This window comes from Panthera onca, chromosome E3, assembly GCF_046562875.1.
Source record: "Panthera onca isolate mPanOnc1 chromosome E3, mPanOnc1 haplotype 2, whole genome shotgun sequence".
NCBI lineage: Eukaryota > Metazoa > Chordata > Mammalia > Carnivora > Felidae > Panthera > Panthera onca.
This window is the reverse complement of record NC_138354.1, coordinates 37655735-37678462: the sequence shown is the minus strand read 5'-3', so window position 1 is coordinate 37678462 and position 22728 is coordinate 37655735. Positions and strand designations below refer to the sequence as shown.

Sequence of the window (22728 nt, the reverse complement as noted above, 5' to 3'; positions counted from 1 at the left end):
ATTGACATCTTTCCCAGAACTTCAGAATGTGACCTTTGGAAATAGGATCTTTGCAGATGTAATTCATGAAGATGAAGTCATAGTGGAATTGGGTGGGTCCTAGATCCAGCCTGACTGGTGTCCTTGTGAGAAGACACACAGAGAGAGGCATGCACAGAGGAAAGAAAGCCATGTGAAGAAAGAGGCAGAGACTGCCAGTATAACGACAAGCCAAAGAGCACCAAAGATTTCTGGTAACTACCAGAAGCTAGGAGGGAGAAACAGATTCTTCCGTCAAGAAGTCAGAGGGAGAATAGCCCTGCTGACACTTTAATTTTGGAACTGATACAGTCAAAGCCCTTACATGAACCCCCAAGAGTGGCTCTGAGGCTTGTGGGGGAACAAGTTAGTTCAAGTCAGTTAACCACATTCAAAATGATTTCCTTTCTGGGGTTAAACGATCCAGCTTGATGCAAATATATTGATGGGAAGGGATTATGTCTTTCTTATCTTTACATGCAGGAGTCAAAAATCATTAGCAAACAAACCCAGACCTGCCACCAGCTTCCTTGCCCCAGGAAGTCTTCTTTTCTCTAGGTCAACTGGGCGATGTGGGTGCAGGCAGTCTCTAGTGAGTTCTGACCTTTGGTCTCCTCCCAGCTTTGTCACTCCTTTAACAAACACATAATATGCACATAATATCTAAGCACATATGTGCTATTGAAATTCTCCATTTGCTGAGAAGCCTATGACATTAATTAAACAAGGAGGCCATCGGATTGATGTGGCTTTATGCAAAGGCTGCTGTTAAAAAACAAAATTCAACTGAGTAAATTTAAAGATCAAATTGACTTTATTCAACGACTCATGAACTAAGCAGCATTCCATCTAGCAAATAGAAAGGAGCTCCAAAGAGCCGTACAAAATGAAAGGGGTTTATAAGCAGACAGGGAGTGAGACAAAGAAAGATTGTTTCTGGCAACTTCACCTTCCTTTGGGGGAAGGGCAGGGGCCTATCTTGTAGATGATTTCACTAGTGCTGACCAGGTTACTCCAGACTGGAGTTAAAACTTTCATTCCTGGAAGAGGCTGAAACTGCAGTTAAGTTACGTATTAAGTCTTGGTTTGCTGATGTGGGGCTTGGCATATGTGACTCTATTTGGGGCCCGTGAGCCTCGAACTGAGGATTCTGAGATCAAGAGTTGCGCGCTACACGACTGAGCCAGCCAGGTGCACCTCTTTTTCTTTAACACTGCTTACAGAAGCAAACGAGAACCCAAGACTGTAAATGCCTCAAGGTTATGAAACCAAAATGCTAAGAATGGCCATTTACAAACAGCTTTAACTAACAGTCAACTAGGCATTAAACTATAGGCAACCAATTTCCTGTCTTTATTTTCTCGCCTTCTTTGTTGAGGTCTTTCCCCTGGCTCCTCTCCACTTCAATTTGGTACTGCTGGATTTGAATTGATTTTTGCTCAAATAAACCCTTAACATTTTTAATATACCTCAGTTTATCTTTCAACAAGCCCGAACCCACAGTTCCAGCCACACCAGCTAACTAACTCAGGGCTGTCTCCTCTGCTCATATTTATCCTTCCTTAGGAATACCTTCGTCTCTTCTCAACATCCTCATCTGGCTGTATAGTCACTTGTGTATTCAACAGATTGAGGGCCTCCTCTGTGCTAGAGGCTGATGAAACAGACAGCTTGGCCCTGCCCTCGTGGAGACACACAGTAAACAACCCAAGTGTGGTGGGAAGAAGCAGGATGGAGAAAGAACCATGTCTTAGGGGGAGGTGGCAGGGAAGGCCTCTCAAAACCCATTGTAGACTGAGTAATAAGGGACCAGAAAAAAGGGACAACTGTGGGAGATGCAGGGCCAGAGCCTCACAGGCAGAGGGCACTATAGAGCCCGGAGATGGGCTGGAGCTTGGTCGGGGAGGGTAGAGGAGGAAGGGTCAGGCCAATGCCAGATCCTGCAGGGCTCCAGGGAAATTCATTTGGATTTCAGCCTAAGTGGAAACAGGAAGCTACTGGAAGATCTAGGGGGTTTTTTGTGTGTTTTTGTTTTTTGTTTTTTTTATATAATGGTTTTATTGAGGTATAATTTACATACCATAAAATTTAACTGTTTTAAAGTGTACGTGTCAATGATTTTCAGTAGATGTTGCAGAGATAGCATATCTTAGTCCAATTTTAGGACGTTTTCATCACCCCCAAAAGTTCTGTTGTGTGGTTCCACTTGTTTTCAGTGTCTGGAAAAGGTGAATCTGGAAGGACAGAAAGCAGATTAGTGGTTGCCTGTAGTTGTGGCTGGGAGCAGGGAGTGACTGCAAATAGCATGAGAGGGTTTGAAGCTAGACGCTGAATGAATGGGGGTTGGGGATTGGACCTCTTCCTTTGTCCTCCGTCCACATGCTGCCTGTGAGTTTATCCACTTCTTTCAGCTTTTGAGCACACATTTCCCGAAGATGCCTCTTCTGTTGCTGCTTATTTTTTTCATGCATTCAGCAGTCTCTGACTGAGAGCTCTAAGCTCTGGCAGGACATGGAATATAGCAAGTATCTTGTGTTTCTTTCATCCAGAGCATGAACAATGCTTATGCATTACTGTCAGCTTATCGATTGAAGGAAAGAATACCATGTCTAAGCAGTGCACCCTGTCTTTCCTACCACAAGTGCAATCTGATTGATTATAACTGTTTCTTTTCTTTCTTTTTTTCCAAGTTTTATTTTTAAGTAATCTCTGCAACTAACATGGAGCTCAAACTCAAAACCCTGAGATCAAGAGTTGCATGCTCCGCAAAGGAAACAATCAGCAAAACTAAAAGGCAACCGACAGAATGGGAGAAGATATTTGCAAATGACATATCACATAAAGGGTTAGTATCCAAAATCTATAAAGAACTTATCAAAAGCAACACCCAAAAACAAATAATCCAGTGAAGAAATGTGCATAAGACATGAATAGACACTTCTCCAAAGACATCCAGATGGCCAACCGACACATGAAAAAATGCTCCACATCACTCATCATCAGGGAAATACAAATCAAAACCACAATGAGATACCACCTCACACCTGTCAGAATGGCTCACATTAACAACTCAGGCAACAACAGATGTTGGCGAGGATGCACAGAAAGAGGATCTCTTTTGCACTGCTGGTAGGAATGCAAGCTGGTGCAGCCACTCTGGAAAACAGTGTGGAGGTTCCTCAAAAAACTAAAAATAGAACTACCCTACGACCCAGCAATTGCACTATTAGGTAGTTATCCAAGGGATACAGGTGTGCTGTATCGAAGGGACACATGCACCCCAATGTTTACAGCAGCACTATCAACAATAGCCAAAGTACGGAAAGAGCCCAAATGCCCACTGATGGATAAATGGATAAAGAAGATGTGGTATATATATACAATGGAGTATTACTCAGCAATCAAAAAGAATGAAATCTTGCCATTTGCAACCATGTGGATGGAACTGGAGGCTATTATGCTAAGTGAAATTAGTCAGAGAAAGACAAATACATGACTTCACTCATATGAGGACTTTAAAAGTCAAAACAAATGAACATAAGGAAAGGGAAACAAAAATAATATCAAAACAGGGAGGGGGACAATACACTAGAGACTCATAAATATAGAGAACAAACAGAGGGTTACTGGAGGGGCTGTGGGAGGGGGGATGGGCTAAATGGGTAAGGGGCATTAAGGAATCTACTCCTGAAATCGTTGCTGCACTATATGCAAACTAATTTGAATGTAAATTAAAAAAAAAAAAAGTTGCATGTTCCTACTGAGCCAAACAGGCGCCCCCGATTTCTTAATGTCTCTCCTACCTTGACTTTCATCTCTCAGGACAGAGACTATGTCTGCTTTTCACTGCTTTCCCCTGGCACTTGGCACAGTCCTTGGAGCAAAGTAGGTACTCCATGGATTTTTCTTAAACAAATGATGGGAACAGGGTCCTTGTTTGTTCTCAGCTGCATCTCCCTTGTCCAGAGGACAGCTTAGCACACAGTAGGTTCTCAGCTACTATTTATTGAATGAATGGATGTGGTATTTCACTGGGAATGACATCATTTGCCAGTAAACCCCAGAGGTGGAGGTGGTGTGGATCCTGGGTTTTCTGAGAAAACTCACTCACTGCTAATAGTCACTGAGCTCATTTAAGTCTCAGGCAGCGTGTGAGGGGCCAACCTGCACCATTTTATCAGATCTCCTCCTGAGTCCTAAAGGTGGGTGTTATTATGATACCCATTTTACGGAAAAGGAAATGGAGGCACAGAGAGGGCAAGCTAGTGACCCACGGTCACACAGCTGTAAGCAGAGGGGGAAGATGGTTCTGAAGCTTGAGTTCACAACTTTTCCTGTACATATTTACATATTAAAGGGAAAAGCTTAAAAAACACAATGATTTATTTAACCAGAATTAGTCTTTTATAGTGAAATTGTTTATCTTGAACAGGGGGCCTATATGGAACACACTTTTGACAGGAATATTGCTGGAGCACCTAAAATCACAGTGGATGAGTGTGAACACTGAGGAAGGTATAGGGGAGCAAATCTTGCCACCCCAAGATATGCCTCTTTGGCGCACTGATTATTTTCAGCTGGTTATTTTTAAGAAGCTGCAGACATGAGAGATGCTCTGAAAACTGAGAATTTACCCTTTTGTAAGAGATATTCATACATATAAGGGAAACACCCTTTTGTAGGGATGTCTCTCTCTGTCACAAGCAGAAAGAGGGGGATGGATAAATAAATCTCCAGAAACTGTTATCAATAGAGACAGCATGGACTTAAATCTACTCTTGCTTCCTGTGCTTTCCCCAGGAGCCTCTCATAAATGAGAGGCTCATCCCCAACACCTTCTTTTGTCTTTAGCTGGAGATGGTATTTAAAGTGATACCTTAGATCATTGTAGGGAGTGGGTCTCTCTCACGTATACAGGCAGTATGCATGTTATTGAACTTTTTTTTCTTCTATTAATGTCAACTTAATTTCTAGACCAGCCGAAAGAATCTTGCAGGGTAGAGGAGCATGTGATGGAAGAGACATTACTTATGCCTCTGGATGTACACGGTCAAGGCCACCACCCTAGATGTGCCCCTTATCTAACTGTAGATATCCCTTGATGTCATACAGGTCCAGGCCTTGGAGACCCCACTGTTCTCAGCCTTGGCGAGCATCAGTGTCCCTTAGGAGCTTGTCAGAGAGGCACGTTCCCAGGCCCCCTCCCGGTGGCTGAATGAGAATCTCTAGAGGCAGGGTGGGGAATCTGCATGTTTAACAAGGCTCCCCAGCAGGTTCTGATGCCAGCTGCACAGGCCATACATTGAGAAACTCCTCTGGCAAGGCAGTGCCCTGGTACTGGATAGAACAACAGTGTTCAGAATATGGGAGGGGCACCTGGGTGACTCAGTCGCTTGACTGTCTGACTCTTGGTTTCGGCTCATGTCATAATCTGACGATTTGTGGGTTCGAGCCCTGCGTTGGGCTCTGAGCTGGCAGTGCGGAGCCTGCTTGGGATTCTCCCTCTCCCTCCACCTCTGCCCCTTCCCTTCTTGCGTGCTCTCTCTCAAAATAAATAAACATGAAAAAAACAAAGAATGGGAAATGAAGGCCCACCTCCACATCATGTTACGTGCTCATGTAATTTATCTTCAATAAGAAGCTGAGGTCTGGGGTGTGGGAGTGATAAAGAGATTCATCCTTTGGTGTTTTTACCTCTTCTTGGTGCCCTGCAGCAACCGTGATGCAAGGAAGTCACAATTCAGAGGGGGTTCATCTTGCAAATTTTTCTTCCCATGTCTCCATTCTGCATTAGGATTCTCTTTTCCTGAAAGTGACTTACAGACCCAGATGTCTGCTAGAGTCCTCCTCCTTTCCCCCCCACCCCGCCCCCGCCCCCCTGCCCTAGTTTGGTAATTTAAATCTTCTAAACGTGTATCAGCGTCAGGCCCCAGTGACTAATCCAGCCCCAATTCAGGAAGGATGGGGCTGGGGCATAATCCCCCCTAATCTGGTTGTGTGCCCCCCACCTCTCTCTAGGCCGTGTGCCTGTCTTGGTAAACTTTGGTTTGTGGGATAGTGTGGGAGAAATCCTTGAAGCATATGGAGCGCCAGGTGGGTATTAAATTCTGCCCCTTGGGTCCCCAAGAAAGCTAGCAACTCGAAAGCAAGTCAAACTTGTCAGCGAAATCCAGGACCGTTTCGGCGTGCCTGACAATTTAAGAGCACTTTCAGGAAAGCATCCAGGGGCACAAGCAAAGAGGATTAGACAGAGGAGACTAACTCCCAAGAAAAAGATTTAGAAGAACCACTGCCCCCACCAGGTTATTCAGCTGAGCACAGAAGGAGCCTGGGTGTTTTAATTCAGGTTCTCAAATACAACTAAATAATCACATCAGGACAATCAGTAGCTACTTTTCACTTTGAGGCAAAACAAGATGATGGACTTAAAGACACTTCCAGCCCAAGGACAGGGTTTTTAGCTGATTTTTCTACCCCAGAGTCTGATTTTGACATGCGTCTGCACGTAGCCTGAAATCTGCAGCATAGACAGCACCACCTGGACCTGTGGTAACGTTCCAAAGGCCTTTCCTTGAATACTAGATTAGTGTCAGAGCTTCAGCAGATTGTATGGCAGCTGTACTTCAACAAAATAAATAAATTAATTGAAAACAAAAAGGAATTCTAGCTGACATGTTTAGATATACTCACAATGAAGCAGAACACGAGGGAAGAAGTACAAGCAGGGAACACTCCCCTGGCACTTATTATGTTACAGGAATTGTTCTTAGGACACTTACGAACATGATTCTCACAGCACTGCAAGTAATCCGGAGGTAGGTGCTGTAATGATCCCAACTGTCCTGATGAGGAAACAGAGTCACAGAGCTGCTAAATGACTTCGCCCAAGGACACAGAGCTACTTGGGGGGGGGGGGGGGGCAGCTGGGATGTGGACTCAAGGCAGCCCGGACACAGAACCTCATCTTTAACCATTATGTCACACTGCCTTCTGTAAAATGACAAGGCTGTGACAGGCTGTGACATGATAGCGTAGAGTTCCTTGCATGGGTACAAAGAGTTATGTGTTGCTTTTCGTGGTCAGATCTCAAGTTCGGTCATGACTCCAACTGTCAGGTTCGGAGACCCTCATTTCTCCCACTGGGAAAGACACAACAGTTGACATCTGAATAAATTGCCTTTAAGACTCAAGTTTATGGGTCTCCTTGGAATTTGTGTTGAAACAGAAGCTGTCCACACGACTGAGAAACAACACTCGACTCCCCACTCGACTGCACTCTGAATTTATTTCTCTGCTTCTACGCCTGGATCCATCCCAGCCTCACCTTCCCTGGCTCTGCTCCGTGCGGAGAAGCTGGGTTGCTTGGCTAGTCTGCGTCTTCAGCTACCTCCTGGTCAAGGTATGACCCAGGCACCCAGGATTTAAGGGAGGAAGGACTAAAGGCATCTGTCTTATCTTCCAGTGGCAGGAGTGGAACCATTTGTCTCAGTGGCCGCTGGGTCGTGCCAGTGTGGACTGCCACAGCTCTCCATTTGCTGGGGGTATTCTGCCAGGATGTAGAGGAAGCCACCCAGGGCTGCGACAGCCGTGGCTGTGTTGTGGGAGGAGCAGCCATCTGGGGAGAGAGAGTCCTCTTTGTGAGTACTGTGTGGTGGCCACAGTTCCGTTATGAGTGCTTTTCAGATACTTGCTCAGCCAGCCAAATCCCCTTTGCTGGCTGGCCACCCATCCCCCAGCTGCTATGAGTGCTGGTCACTAATGGCTCCCTTCTCCAGAGAAATGACTTCAGCCAGTTGGAGCCTCCTCACTGGGGACGTCATGCCTCCTTCCAATGACTCACTTATACAGGACACAAAAGCCTAGCCCTCCATCTCAGGGGGGTGACTCAGGTCTGATTCCCACTCCAGAGCCTCCTTCCCCTGGGATCTGACCAGGAGCCACATCATTGTCCAGCTCCCTCCTACCTTCCCTTGCTTTCAGGCCTTGCATGAGACCTTCTAGGACAGCCCCCCATGCCTGTTTTGCATATAGGGAAACTGAGGCTCAGATAGCACAGCCGAGCTCCCCAGCTCTGGCGACTCCACAGCTCATTTCTTGACCCTGACAGCCTCCTGCATTGCTGCTTCAGTCTTGCCCATTCCCAGGTGACCCTGAGCACCTGCCTGAGACAAAAACTCCTTAGATGTTACTTAGTTCTCTGAACTCAAAGTGGGATGCCCACCTTTCACTCCTGAGCAGAAGGAGCCAGGACTTTCCTCTCCCCTCAGAGTCTTGGAGAAGGGACAGACCCCAGCCAGGTCCTTTGGCGGGGGAGGGAGAATGCAGGTTTCAAGGAGCCTAATTACCAACTCTAGCAGTCCACATTAACATATGCCAAGTTCCGTGGGGAGTGCTTTGCACAGTGAACTGCTATTAACCCCCAACAGCTCTATGAAGGAGGCACTGCTAGGTCCCTATTTTACAGATTAAGAAACTGGGGCTCAGAGAGGTTGAGTGACTGCCACAGTGAGGAAGGAGCAGAAGCAGATTCAAACCCTGACAGCGTCATTTCAAACCCTGTACTCTAAATCTCCATGCCAGCTGCCCCCTTGCTCCACAGGTGTGCAGCAGAAGTAAGGAGAAAACACCACTCCCACCTGGGCAGCTTCCTAGACTGCTGTCAATCTGCAGGGGCCTAGGAAGGACCTCGGCCTTCAGAAATTCTGCAGCTTCCTCTCCAGCCCTCAGGACAGTCCTGGGGTTCAGCTGTGTGCCTCTAGGGAGCAGCCAGCTCTTCAGGGTGTGCACAGCATACCCCCTACCACCTGTTCATAGGTAGCCCCAGCCCCCTGTGTCAGGCAGGCCTAGTCTGGGCAGGGGCCTCTGGAATCTCCAGAGAACTTCTCTCCTTTCCCCAGCCCAGCCTTTGGTGACAGCTACAAAACAACCCATTGGAGTTATGCTTCCCTCTCTTGTTTACCTGCAGGCAGATGATGCGGCTGCAGGGGAGCTCATGGGGAGCCATTTAGTTATTGGGATCATTCACCAACATATGTTGGGCATCTACCCTGTGAGCTGGCTGTTCCACCTCCTTCTGCGTCTGTCTTGCAGTTATTTATTTTTTCTGAATAAAAAAATGGGCGTGCCTGAGTGGCTCAGTTGGTTAAACGTCTGACTCTTGGTGTCGGCTCAGGTCATGATCTCACAGTTCTTGAGTTCGAGCCCTGCATCAGGCTCTGCACTGACAGTGTGGAGCCTGCTTCGGATTCTCTCTCTCCATCTCTTTCTCTGCCCCTCCCCAGCTTGTGCACACACACTGTCTCAAAATAAATAAATATTTTAAAATATGAAATCAAGTTTTCTCTTCCTTCTTTCTCTCTCCCTCCTTCTCTTTCCCCCTCCCTCCCTCCCATATTAAACCTTTTCTTTCTTCCCTTCTCAATACAATTATATCTTATTCTCATTTTCTCTACATTGGTGGACGGACCAAATAATTTATTATCTCAATCAGGACACTTTGGGGAGGAAAGGGGGCACTATTTATAATGGCTCCAGGAAGAGATGGAAGCTGGGGACATCTGGACATGTGGTCACCGGGATTATACTGGTCACTTGCCTGCTGGCTCGAGGATTCCCTCCTGTCCTTTCTTGCTTCAAACCACAGTGCACTGACCCTTCCAAACTACATTTCCCAGGATACTTCGCTCATCATCTGGTCAGGTTTGAGTAACAACATCCACAGGCTGAAAGAGTGGAGAAGCCGGGGTATTTCCTCCCCATCTCTGCCTCCTCTGTGTCCAGCCCCTGCAGGCTCTGCTAACCCCACTTTGCTCCACAGTCTCTCCAGCTCTGCCTCGAGGGAGGGTAGTGGCTTACTGCAATGATTTATCTCTGGGTTTTCTCACTTTTCTGTGTTCAACTCTTGCGACACCTCTGAGAAGAGTTCCCTATATTAAATTCCCTCTGCCTCAAGTTCCTGGTGCAGGTTCTGTTTTCCCGACGTGACCTTGTCTGAGAAGGGTTATCTCTGTGATTTTCAGTAACACACTGAAAATTCCTTCATGCTCCTTTCACTGGAGACAAGACCTCTGGATTTCTACTTCCTACCCTGCCCTCTACCTCCCAGACCTGGCCCTTCAGGGATGCCAGGGGACTTTTCCACTGAGGTCAACCTGTGTGCACTCTTTCCAGGGTGTCCTGGTTTCACGCCCAGAAGGTCCCTGGGTATTTTCATTACCTGTAAATTGTTTTTCTCGCCTCTTCACTCTTCTTAAAACGTGCTGTTGGTGTTGAATGGTTGTCAATAATTCTTCATCTTCAGCAGCTGGGAGAAGGGTGAAACGTGACCTTCTCATGATAGACTTTCACACATTACTCACCAAACCTCCTCCCCCTCACAACACCTCAAACAACTCAGATCTTCTCCTGAATCTGGAGGTTCTTCCAGAAGGTTCCTTGAGCACCCATCTGCAGATCCTTACCCACTGTCTAAATTTGTCATCTACTGATGTTTCTCCAGTCGTGGTCCCCCAACCACCTACATCAGGATGGCTGGAGGATCTTGTTAAAAATGCACGTTCCACAGGCCTACCTTGTACCTGCTGTTTTAAAAGCAGACTATCTTTATTTCAGAAGCTTTGCCTTGGGGCGGCTGGGTGGCTCAGTTGGTTGAGCTTCCTAGTCTTGATTTCGGCTCAGGTCATGACCTTACGGTTGGGTTCATGAGATTGAGCCCCGAATCAGGCTCTGTGCTGATGGGGTGTGGATCCTGCTTGGTATTCACTCTCCCTCGCTCTCTGCCCCGCCCCCACTCATGTGTGCGTGTTTTCTTTCTTTCTCTCTCTCTCTCAAAAATAAATAAATAGACATTAAAAAACCAACCAACCAACCAACCCTTTGCCTCCTTGCAAAACATCCCAGGCTTCTGTATTTATTCGGAACCTCCTCTGTACCATGCACAGGACAGGAGGTTTCCTATGTTTTAAGTCTACTCCTCACAGCTCAGGAAGGAGATTATTATAGTCATTTATTTACAGATGAAGAAATCAAGGCTCAGAGAGGTGAAGGGACTTACTCCCAAGAGGATCAGCTGCCCAGGGTCACACGGCTGGAAAGGGGCTGCATCTCTTGTCTCCCTATCTCTGCTTCTGTGTCACCCTCTCCCAGACATCTCCCCTGACCACTCCTGCCCAAAGAACTGTCTTCCATAGTCTTTTCTTTCTCAGCCTGTTGTCTCCTTCACAGCCCTTATCAGAACTCACCATTGTTTCACTTATTGGTTAATTTAGGTAGTTTCTGCCTCTTTTCTTCGGACCCTAGTTTCCCCTGGAGCCTAGAACAGTGTCTGGCACAGAGCAGGTGCTCAGGGAATACTCATTGAAGGAATGGATTTGTTAATGTAGGTCACGGGGCCAACATCTTCCAATAAGACTGTCTCCCCTCCTGCAGAGTTTTGGCTTTTTAAAAGGTCTGACCCCATTTCCGTGTATGTGTGAGTGTTCATGTGTGTGTTTGCACGCACATACATGTTGCAAATCTCTCTCTGAGCCCTTAACACCACCGCATCACCTCTCCTCATTTGGCCTAGAAATCCAGCCCCCAACCACCCGCCTGCTCCCAGCCAGGGTACAAGTGCAGCTCACCAGGCCTCCCGAAGCATCCTTCCTCTGGCTTCTGCCAGTTGAGAATGGCCTCCAGCCACCAGAGCTTGTAGAAGTCTGAGAAGCCACTGATTCCACAGAACATGACTGGAAGCAAAGACAGAGGACCTCCTACAGGCCTGTCCCCCAAGCCCACCTGCTTCCACTGCTCAAAGCTGCACAGCGCCACCTGCCTCCTCCCGCCAAGGTGAAGCAGCGCCAGGAAGTGGGCGCTCAATGCAGTGGCTGGAAGAAGGCAGCTCCCAGGCTAGGTCCTGCCTCCCATTTAGACCCTTCATTACAGTCACTCAAGAGTTGGGGTCAGTAGAGGGATCTAGACACCCAAGCTAAGGAGCAGCTACCCAGAGACTCCTTTTCTGCCTCATCTCTGAGACTTCAACATCTGTTTGCCCATCAGCTACTCAGTCCAGAGCTCCATCACTGAGTCAGCCTTTGGGGGCAGGAAGCAGTCACATAGTGACAGATAAAATATGGGATGACAAGTTAAATTTGAGTGTCCAATAAATATAATTACAAATTTTAAAGTATATGTATAGCCCATGAAACGTTTGGGATATACTCATACTAAAAATGTATTTAGTTTATCTGAAGTTTGAATTTACCTGGGCACCCTGTATTTTTATTTTCTCTATCTGGCAGCTCGTGTGTGTGTGTGTGTGTGCGCCCTGTGAATCAGGGACACCCAACTGCTTTGTCCCTAGAGTGCAACGCCAGGGCTCACTGTTCTCCATGAAGATGTCCCGGGTGGGGTACGCATATCCGATAGCCTCAGCTCTCTGGTTCAGGTCCATCATGTTGGCACAAAAGAGGTTCATGTAGTGCTGGCTGTGGCGGAACAGCCCCTCCGTGCATCCCTTCTGGGGAGACAAACACCCAGAAATAAGGAAGTCAGTCACATGGGTGACAGACTGGCACTATTACAGAAGACTTGCAATTCTGAGATGGTCTGGCAGGTGGTTGCCTTTGGGGAAGCTCTTTCCCCTTTTCCCAGAATTTCTTCCCCATCTACACACCCCACCTGCTGGGGGCTCTGTCACTGGGGGATCAGAAAGAGCTGGGTTTGAATCCAGGCTCTGCCACTCAGGAGCTGTATGACCTTGGCTGGCTAAGTTAACCTTTCTGAGCCTCGAGGGTCTACACAGGGAAAGGGCAATGCTGCTGGGAGCCACACCAAAGGCACTCACATGGATGGGTGCTTCCATAGTTAGGAAGGCCCCGACACAAGCCCAACACTGAAGGACACACTATAGCAGTAGCTGCTGTCACATTTAGATTGCAGGCTACCCCAGCTGGCAGCTTCAGGGCTGCTCAAACTGTGAGCCATGGACTGGTCTCAGGGACAGGATAGGAGATGAGAAGAGACTTTAGAAACTTCTGTAGCAATGTGTCAGAATGGCTTTCTATCCGTCCAACCTAATAATTTAAAATAAGTTAATTTTAAATAATTTTAAATTTAAAATTTTTAAATTTAATTTTAAATTTTATTTTAATTTTAAATAATTTAATAAAAATAATTGATATTATATTTAAAAAATAATTTTCCTCGTAATCTGATATTTTTTTGTATTTACAGAAATACTGGACTGTGACAGCCTGCATATAAATAACATTTTTTAAAAAACCTGACAAACAAAAATATTAAGTCCCTTTTCAGCTAAGGATTTCTGGTCATGGAATAACATCTTTCAATAGAGATAATGAGGCTTACTTTTCTAGGTAAGGAAATATATATGTTTAAAATTGTTATCATTATTGGGCGACCTCATGCTTGTTTCTCTCTCATCAATAAATAAATAAACATTTAAGAAATTATTATCATTATTTAGCAAAGTCTGAGCTCCTGGGCTTGGAAGAGCATGGCAGGCTGCAGAGGTGGGGGTGGGACTGGCTTGTCTTGGTTTTGTTTTCTGGAAGCTGCTATGGACCAAATATTCTAAATCCTTTTCAATTTGTTATTGTTTACTAAATTCTTTCTGCTGCTTCTCTTTTATTCTTTCTCTTTTTTTTTCGGATGCCCATGATCCAGTTCAGCATGCAAAGCTATCTAACAGAATCCCTTTACTAAATCGTTTACAGAATCGTTTACTAAATTCTTTCTGCTGCTTCTCTTTTATTCTTTCTCTCTTTTTTTTTTTCGGATGCCTATGATCCAGTTCAGCATGCAAAGCTATCTGTCCAACAGAATCCCTTCCCCCCCTCCAGTTTGGTTCAATGTTATAGTGGGCAGATGGTAAGCTACGCTTTTTTTTTTTTTTTATATTTATTTATTTTGGGAGTGAGAGAGAGAGTGAGAGCATGAGCGGGGAAGGGGCAGAGAGAGAGGGAGACAGAGAATCCCAAGCAGGCTCCGTGCTGTCAACGCAGAGCCTGATGTAGGGCTCGAATTCATGAACCGTGAGATCATGACCTGAGCCAAAACTGAGAGTCAGATGCTTACCCAGCTGAGCCATACACATGCCCCTATGGCAGACTACTCTTACTACTCCTTCCCAATGCCCAAAGCACAAGTCCAAAAACCTGCTTATTTTCCTGGTAGATACCATATAAAACCATGCTGCCAAAGGCCCTCTTTACCTTTCTTCTTTTAAAAGCATTTTTTTAAGTTTGTTTATTTAGTTTGAGAGAGAGAGAGAATGAGAGAGAGACAGAGAGAGAGAGAGAACACAAGCGGGGGAGGGTCAGAGAGAAGGAGAGATAATCCCAAGCAGGACCTGCAGCGTCAATGCAGAGCTCGATGCAGGGCTTGAACTCATGAACCTCATGATCGGTGACATCATGACCCAAGCTGAGATCAAGAGTCAGACACCTAACTGACTGCGCCACCCCAGCCCCTCTTTACCTTTTTTCCCCCCTCTGAGTGTGTGGCTAGCCCACATGGGCACTCACCAATCTGGCTGAGAGGAAAAAGAGCAGCTGGTGAGACAGGCAATAGCCTGAGCAGCCGGGCTTGGTCATGAGGGTCCTGCAGAAGTCTGAGAGCCTGCAGGGCTGGCCACCGTCGGTCCTGGGGGAAAAGTGGTTCAGGCCCTAGAGAAAGGGTGTCCTAAAGGAAGCCTGAGGACATGGAGACTTCCCTGGTCCCTATTCCCCGACTAGTTATTAGAACCTCGGTAGTTTCCAGGCACCCAGCTGTGCACAAGGGGTTGCTGGATAAAGCACAGGTGTACTGTGACTTGATTTGCTAAATCAGTATCCCAGCACAGGGGAGGTGACACTGGAGTTACCTGGGTTGGAGGAGCTCCAGGAGGCTGCAGCTTCCTATTGCACCTTGGAACCCCCAAGTACAACCTTTCCACCCTGCCCTAAAGAGCAGATCCCTGAACCTCAGGCTGATTCAGGGCTTGCTCCCAGCTCACGAGCCCATTGCACAGCCGGATAAAATGGTAAGTTAACTGGGATCCAGTCCTGCTTTCAGAGACCTACAGCCCAGTGAGAGGGCAGAACCATAAGACAAATGTAAATTGCACCTATGGCTACCAGTGGTGCTAAGAGAGCCAGCCCACCACGGGAGGTCAGCTTGTGCAGTGAGGTCAGGGAAGGTTCTGGAGGAAGGATGCTGGGGGTGCCCCTAAAGTATGAGCACAGTTACTTAGGCATGGGGGAGGGGTGGGGCAGGGTGGGAGGAGGCCCACAGAGGCCAGATGGGCATAGGCGCGGGTTTAGAAGTGGGACAGACTAGGCACTGTCTGTCTGACAGTGAGAGTCTGACATGAGCCCCAGGGGCTGGACTAGAGAAACATGGAGACCTGGAAGGGCAGTAGGACTTGGGGCTTTGTTCTGAGAACAACAGGAAGCATCACACAGCAGGCAGGAATTTCAAATGTGGTTTTTGAAAGGATTGCTCTGATATGGGAGACCGGTGGGGTGTGGAGTGGGGTGGGGTGCATGTTTGGACCAGGCGTGAAGTATTGAGTGGACAGTGGGGGCCAGCTCGGGTGCCATGGGGGGTGGGAGAGGTTGGTGTCTGGGGTGGGGGGTGGCTGTGCCTGGTTTCACACAGACCCTTGGGGACTTGGAGAGTGCGTGGAATGAGAGGACAAGCAAAGAGCAAGTACTTTTGGGTTTTTTGGAAGCAGGGCAAGTACAGGAGGCCCACCCTGTTCCCAGCAGCTGCACCAGACACGAGTCACTGCTTTCCTCTGAGAAGGAGTCCTGAGTCTCAAACGTGGGGTAGACCATGGAGGCATCTGTGCAGGTCCAGGCACGCGGAAGCTTCCAAAACCCAGGCTGGATGGTTGATTGGAACTCTGGCAGAGAGGTGGGGGTGGGGGGAAACACCCAGAGGCAGTGGGCCATCCCCTACCTTACTGCCCCCAGGTTCCTGTAACTCCAAGCCAAGCAACTAGGTGTCCCACCCCCGTTACCCCTGACCACACACAAGTGCCTGCTTAGGGCTTTGAACCTTGTCTGCTGGTTGCACATTGTGTTTGAAACACTCAGGAAACGCTTCTCCAAAAAAAAAAAAAATTTTTTTTTTTTTTAATCCATAGGAATAGTGTTGGGACAGGCTTTGACCAAATCTACTGCATCCCCTGGAAGTTTGAGACACACAAAAAGGGTTAGTTGACTCCTTTGGTTTGGCTACAAAGTGGAGCTCTTACAAAAAAGATGCCCAGCTTAGGGCTTCTTTAGGATGACACAGGTTGGGATAGTCCCAAGGGTCAGGCCTGGGAGAGGGTGGGGAACCTGGATGTTGGAGGTAGAGAGGGCTGGATATGGTCACATGCAACAGGACTTTGAGAAGGAAGGGAGGACTGGCCAATTATCCCCCACTCACTCCCACCTCTGACTGGGAGCTGGGAGCCTGGGAGGCAGGACTGGACAAGTATGAGGGGCTGCCCCCCTCCACCCCCCCCCAGCAATGATTCACTCCAGGTTTATAGGGTGGGTCAGAGACTCTTAGCATTATAAGGCACAAGAGAGATACTAGCGAGAGGCTAATATTTGCAGCACAAAGGGCTGAATTACCTTTGAGGTATCCCACTCTCTGGGACAGACCAGACCCTCCCCTCTGGTCTAGGATGAAGGCTCCCAAGCCTGGGGGGAGCTAAACAAATGAGGGGGGACATGTTCCCTACTCTCAGCCCTCACTGCGCCACTCCCTGTGTGGGTGGGAGAGGTCATCTCAACCCAGTCAAGGATGCCCAAACATTCCTCAGGGTCAGCCTGCGGTGTGCTTCGCCCACAGGACCCAATTGGTTACAGGTTGTCCCAGACCATCCCTTACACTGGGAGGAGCACCCCCAGATGCTGTGTTCTTGAAGAAATGAGATCCCCGCCCCCCACCCCTGCTATTACCTCTTAGGTACTTAGGGTCACTCAGCTCGAGGTAGAAAATGGATCTGTGAAGGAGAGGTGCTAGTTTTTCCACCAGCTTCCCCACACTCAGGCTCAGCGGCTGCAGCTGGGGGTCCCGAGCCCATTTTTCCTGAACACCTTTTAGCTGCACTGGAAAGGAAAAGAGATCATTCATTCCATCATTTGGCAAATCATTTGGACAGGAAAAATTATCCTAAGCTATAATGCTTACTGAGCCTCTCTGCCTCCTCCAGCTCCTGAGGAAAAGGAATTCACTGAGCTTATTGGAAATTAGACCTTGTGGGGCTCAGCTGGGTGATGGCAGTGGGGGCACTAGAGTGCTGGAAATTGGCAGCCAAGAGCTTGATTTCTGGAGGTGAGACTTCATTCAGATCCTGACTCTGATACTTTCTTGTTGGGTGACCAGAGAAAGATATTTAATTTCTCTCCATTTTACATTCTTCATCTATAAAATGGGGGTAATGATGGCCCTTACTTCTTGGAGTGGGGAGTTGTAAGGATTAAATGAACTAATGCATAGAGAGGACTTACCATTGTCCATAGTACAGAGTAAGCACTCGATAAAGTTTAGATATAAGTATCAATTAATCATTTAAGGCTTGCTGTCCAGGAGAAAAAAAAAATGAGGGAGGGATTCAGATGCAGTGTGGAGAGCTGCTGTATACAGTTGAATAGGTTGTACATTGCACAAGAACTGCACACAATCCTATCATGGGTTTGTGTATGTATTTAGCCAAGTTTCCAGCAGATGGCAGGCAAATGACTTGAGGAAGGAGACATCTTTTTCTAATTTTCACAAAGGTGCCTTATGGATTCCTAGTGGCCCTACAGGGGTCAGAGAAAATGGTGGTGGGGGGAAGGTAAGAGGTGGTCAAGAGAGGAGATGGGAGGGAGAGCCTCAGCACAGGGCTGAGAGGGTAAGAGGTGGCCTGAATTGTTCTCTGCTCCAGGAAGAGAGCTTTGATGGGGAGGTTGGGTGAGGTTTAGGAGGGTGCTAAGCAAACCTTTCGGGGTGATGGGCTCTGTAGCACTCTTCTCCAGGCTTGGCTCTTTCCCTGCCCTTGAACCTAGGCCATCTGCTTCTGAAGCCTTGTTCCAGATTGCTTGACTCTACAGCAGAAGGAGGGTACTGTGCTGGCACCCAGAAGGGGTAGCCAAGTCATCAGTGAGATGAACCCAACCTGGCCTTATGGTGGTGCTGGGTCCTGAGACGTGTTTCTATCTCTCCTATTCCTCCCTGCCTGTGTGGCTGCTGCTGCCACCTTCTGGATCACCCTCTTGGCAGGTGGAGGTAGTTGGAGGGACCCTTTTCTCTTTGAAGGTCAATGTCCACCTGTCTACCTCTGAGCAGAAGGATTCAGAAAACCAATGGATATTCCATTACTATTGGGCCCCCCAGAATGTGAAATCCTTCTCGCTCTCCCAGGAGGCTGAGAATGAAGGTAGGACCCTCACAGTGAGTTCTGTGGCAGCCAGTGGTTTTCATGCCCTTTCAAGCCCTTCCTGCATTGTATGGGCTGACCCTTGAAACCAATAAGAAATTGGGGAAATGGTGTGTGACCTCCAAGGCTTGGTTGTAAAGACATTGAGGCTTCTGTCTTGCTCTCTGTGAGGCCACTTGCTCTCAGGGAAGCCGGCTGCCATGTTGTGAGAGCACCCAAGCAGCCCTATGGGAAGGTCCATGTGGTGAGGAACTGAGACCTCCGGCCACCTGCCAGCACTAACTTGCCAAGCCTGGGAGTGAACAGGGGTGGCTCCTCCTGTCCCACTCAAGCTTTCAGATGATCACAGCCCTGGCTGACATCTTGACTCCAACTTCATGTGAGACCTGAGCCAGAACCACCCAAACTGTTTGCAGATTCCTGACAGAAATGGTGAGATGGTAACTGTTATGTTGTTTTATGCAGTTAAGTTCGGGGATAATTTGTTAGGCATCAGTAGGTTACGGTAAAAGGAAAGGGCAAAGTTGTGGAGAGGAGAGGAAGGAGGAGGGGGTGGCCCTGGTCTGAGGCTGTTGTGTGGTGTTGGTGCGGGCCATCACCTCCCTCCTTCCCAGCCACCTCTACCCTGTAATGGTTCAGAGAATGGGAGCTCAGTCAGAGCAGGGTTCTAAGCCTGCCTCCTACACTTACTCACTATGTGATGTTACTCGCTATGTGAACTTGGACATTCTCTCTCTCTCTCTCTCTCTTTTGAGAGAGAGCAAGTGAGTATGGGAGAGGGGGAGAGAGAAAGAGAGAGAGAGAGAGAGACAGAGAGAGACAGAGAGAGAATCCTAAGCAGGCACCATGGCCAGTGCAGAGTCCAATGTGGGGCTTGATCCATGACCCTGACATCATGCCCTGAGCCAAAATCGAGAGTCATATGCTCAACCAACTGAGCCACCCAAGGGCCCCTTCTCTAAAGTCTGTCCCCTCATTGGTAAAAAGAGGATAATCATAATGAACTTACTTCAAGGGTTATGTGGGGTCAGTGAATTACCCCATGCAAACATTTACATTATGCCAGGGCTTGGCGGGTACTTAGTGAACCTTATCTTTTATTATCTCACGGACTCCAGAAAGCAGTCCATCAAGGGAATCACCTGTCCCTCCCTTCTGTCTTCAGAAGGAACTGACAGACCCATGGGACTATTACTGACAAAGGTCTGTTGCCTTGTTTCAGGAATGTTTATTCAACCACTGCTCAGAGGGAGCCCAGTGCTGTGTTTCACCAATAGGGTGGTCAGGAAAGTCAGTGTGTGCCCACCCTGCCCTCAAGGGCTGTTAGAGCAGTTAGATTTGAATACTAGACCCTCTGCCTATCAGCTGTGAGGAATAAGGAGTCTACTGAACCTCTCTGTGCCTCAGAGTCCCCAAGTGCTGAAAGAACAAAACAAAGTACTCCCAGCTCTGGGCGTTTGGGGATTACAGTGGGTACCCAGGTAACATCCAAGGCATGTTTGCCGGGCCACATGCTATGGCTTTGTGGGTTCCTTCCTTTATTAAAAAAATAGATTGGCGGCACCTGAGTGCTCAATTGATTGAATGTCGGACTTCAGGTCCATGACTTCAGGTCATGTTCTTGTGGTTCGTGAGTTCAAGCCCCACATTGGGCTCTCTGCTGTCAGTGCAGAGCCTGGAGCCCACTTCGGATCCTCTGTCCCCTTCGCTCTCTGCCCCACCCCTGCTCATGCTCTCTAAAAAATAAACATTAAAAAAGATTTCAAAAATAGATTAAATGTTATCTCTTACGGGGCACCTGGCTGACTCAGTCGGTGAAGCGTCCAACTTTGGCTTGGGTCATGATCTCATTGTTCATGAGTTCAAGCTCTGCATCAGGCTCTGTGCTGACAGCTCAGAGCCTGGAGCCTGCTTCAGATTCTGTGTCTCCCATTCTCTCTGCCCCTTCCCTACTCGCACTCTGTCTCTGTCTCTCTCTCTCTCAAAAATAAATAAAACATTAAAAAAAAAAAAAGGTTATGTCTTGCAACTGCATTAGTATAAAGATAGATATGTTTATGTTATATATTACAGCATTCTTTTTGACCTAAAAGTTCATTTTTATTCCTTCTGACTAAAAAAGAAACAAAAACATTTTCCTGGATCCCTGAAAGTATTCTGTGCCTAATGCGGTAGCCAGCTCTGTGGTTTATTACTATAATTCATTTCTAGAGGTGTTACAGGGTGTGTCTGGGATTAAATGGAGACCCTGGTCCTAGCCTGAGAGGATCTTGGATCTTAGGGGTCTCCAGGATGCCACATGGGGGGTCAAGGGTGTGGGGAGGACACTGGGGCGCCAGGCATGGAAGCAGACCTGTCCGGGAGCCCCTCCTTCCACTGGGACCTGGAGGCTGGGTGGGTGGTGGATGGCAAGTTGCACTGGCCACCCAGAGGAGGGTGGTGTGAAAGGGGGGGCCAGCCAGAGCCCCAGGCTGATTCCAAGTCAGCTCTGTCACTTAGGTCAAGGTGGCCTTCTTAGAGGGGCTTCCTGCAACTCGAAGTGAGTGTGGAGTGGCTCCTTGCTTGCACTGGCCTGTCACCAGCTCCCTCCACAAGGATCTTACATCCCTGAAAGCTCAACAAACACTTGCCTTTTTTTGTGGAGGCTTCAGATGGCTTTGGCTAGAAGTAGGGGGAGTGGAGTTGGAACCTGATCTTGAGAGTTCCTGGCTTTGTTCACAGGCGCCCTCCCATACATGCCTCTTGAAAGGGGACCCTCCCTCTGCCCACCTGGTTCATGGTGTATCAGGAGAGGGGCTGTCAAATGAATCATTTCCTCCTGGGAAAACAATAAGTTCCCAATCTTTTCTCATGTGGCCTCTGAATCCTTCTTGCTTCCAAAATAATTGAGTAGAGCAGGGCCCCAAGACACCCAAAAGGAGCAAGCTGCCCAGCCCTTCTTTCCTTATAGTTAAAGCAGGATACTTCAGTGGCCAGGAAGTGGTCGGGTCCCAGGGGTACAGAGCAGAGAGGTGACAGGCTGGTATTCCAGGGGTCAGTCTAGGATAACAAGAGTGCACCTACCTTCCAGCACCCGGAACCCCACCAGGCCATCCAGGTTGATTTCAGGCAGCCTCTTCTCCAGGAAGGAAATGGCTCTCTCCAGCGCAGAGAGGATGAGGCCTGTGATGGTGGCTTTGCCTTCTGGGGTTTCTGGAGGTGCCAGCGAGGAGGGTCGCAGCGGTGGTGACGCTGACAGCAGCAAGAGCAGGAGCAGGAGCCCTGGGCTGGACATGGCTGGCCCTCTGCCTGAGTCTGGTGCAGTGCTTCAGCCGTGGGGCGGCCCGCCCCCACGTACCCTCCTCCAGCCCCTTCCTCCTTGCCCCTCCCCTGCAACGCTGCAGACGAGTGGCAGGCAGGGCTGACCCAGCAGGTTGGGCTGGCCTGGCAGAGGTGTCTGGGAGGGGCAGCTGCAGGGGTCTGATTGCCAGGGGGTGGGGGATGGGGCAGTGGGGAGCAGGCCAGCCCTGGAATGGAGCCAGCTAGAGCTGTAACTTCCCACCCTTTCCTTCTCAGTCCTGATTCCCCAGGCTTGTGGTCTATATTTTGGATCCCCCAATTGAACTTATACTCTCTGGAAATCAAAAAGCACTGAAACGCAAAGGATTTTTTTTTTTTTTTTTTAGTGTTTATTTTATTTGTGAGAGTGAGAGACAGAGCGGGGGGGGGGGGGGGGGGGGGAGGGGCAGAGAGAGGGAGGGAGACAGAATCTGAAACAGGCTCCAGGCTCCAAGCTGTCAGCAGTCAGCACAGAGCCTGACATGGGGCTCAAACGCACCAACATGGAGATCATGACCTGAGCTGAAGTTGGATGCTTAACCGACTCAGCCACCCAGGTACCCCACTTTTTTTCTTTTTTAAAATAAATTTGGAATAAGCTTGTTTGACTGCACATCTGCCAGAAGAGACAGAAGACTCCTTAGGGCAGTGCCTGCCTGCCTGGCCACTAGAAACAGAATATGAGCTGCAAAGACAGAGCACATGGGTACTGAAAAAAATATCCTAGATAATCACATTTAAAGAAAAATAGAGGGAGTGCCTGGGTGGTTCAGTCGGTAAAGCGTCAGACTTCCGCTCACGTCCAGATCTCATGGTTTGTGAGTTCAAGCTCCGTGTCGGGCTCTGTGCTGACTGCTGACAGCTTGGAGCCTGGAGCCTGCTTCAGATTCTGTCTCCCTCCCTCTCTCTCTGCCCCTCCCATGCTCATGCTCTGTCTATCTCTGCCTGTCAATAATAAATAAACGTTAAAAAATTAAAAAAAAAAAAAAGAG

General features: G+C 48.1%; 1 protein-coding gene across 3 annotated transcripts; it reads right to left on the bottom strand.

Moving 5' to 3' along the window:
- Window positions 1–809: 809 nt before the first annotated feature.
- Window positions 810–21790, bottom strand: CE3H16orf89 (chromosome E3 C16orf89 homolog). 3 transcript variants are annotated; one of them, XR_013552915.2, is made up of 9 exons: window positions 21482–21790; window positions 16956–17105; window positions 15754–15904; window positions 14544–14661; window positions 12379–12514; window positions 11640–11744; window positions 10235–10321; window positions 8978–9121; window positions 7526–7633 (listed from the first exon to the last, which is right to left on the bottom strand). XR_013552915.2 is itself a non-coding variant. In XM_060648435.3 (8 exons), exons 1-8 carry the CDS (start codon window positions 21690–21692, stop codon window positions 2179–2181), a joined length of 1032 nt encoding a protein of 343 aa, XP_060504418.3. In that variant the 5' UTR covers window positions 21693–21789; the 3' UTR covers window positions 810–2178. The 3 variants fall into 3 exon arrangements, 2 of the variants coding, with proteins under 2 accessions (XP_060504418.3, XP_060504417.2); XM_060648435.3 differs by lacking the exons at window positions 7526–7633; window positions 8978–9121 and adding an exon at window positions 810–2252 and having other exon boundaries at window positions 21482–21789; XM_060648434.3 differs by lacking the exon at window positions 8978–9121 and having other exon boundaries at window positions 7285–7633; window positions 21482–21786.
- Between the last annotated feature and the right edge of the window lie 938 nt (window positions 21791–22728).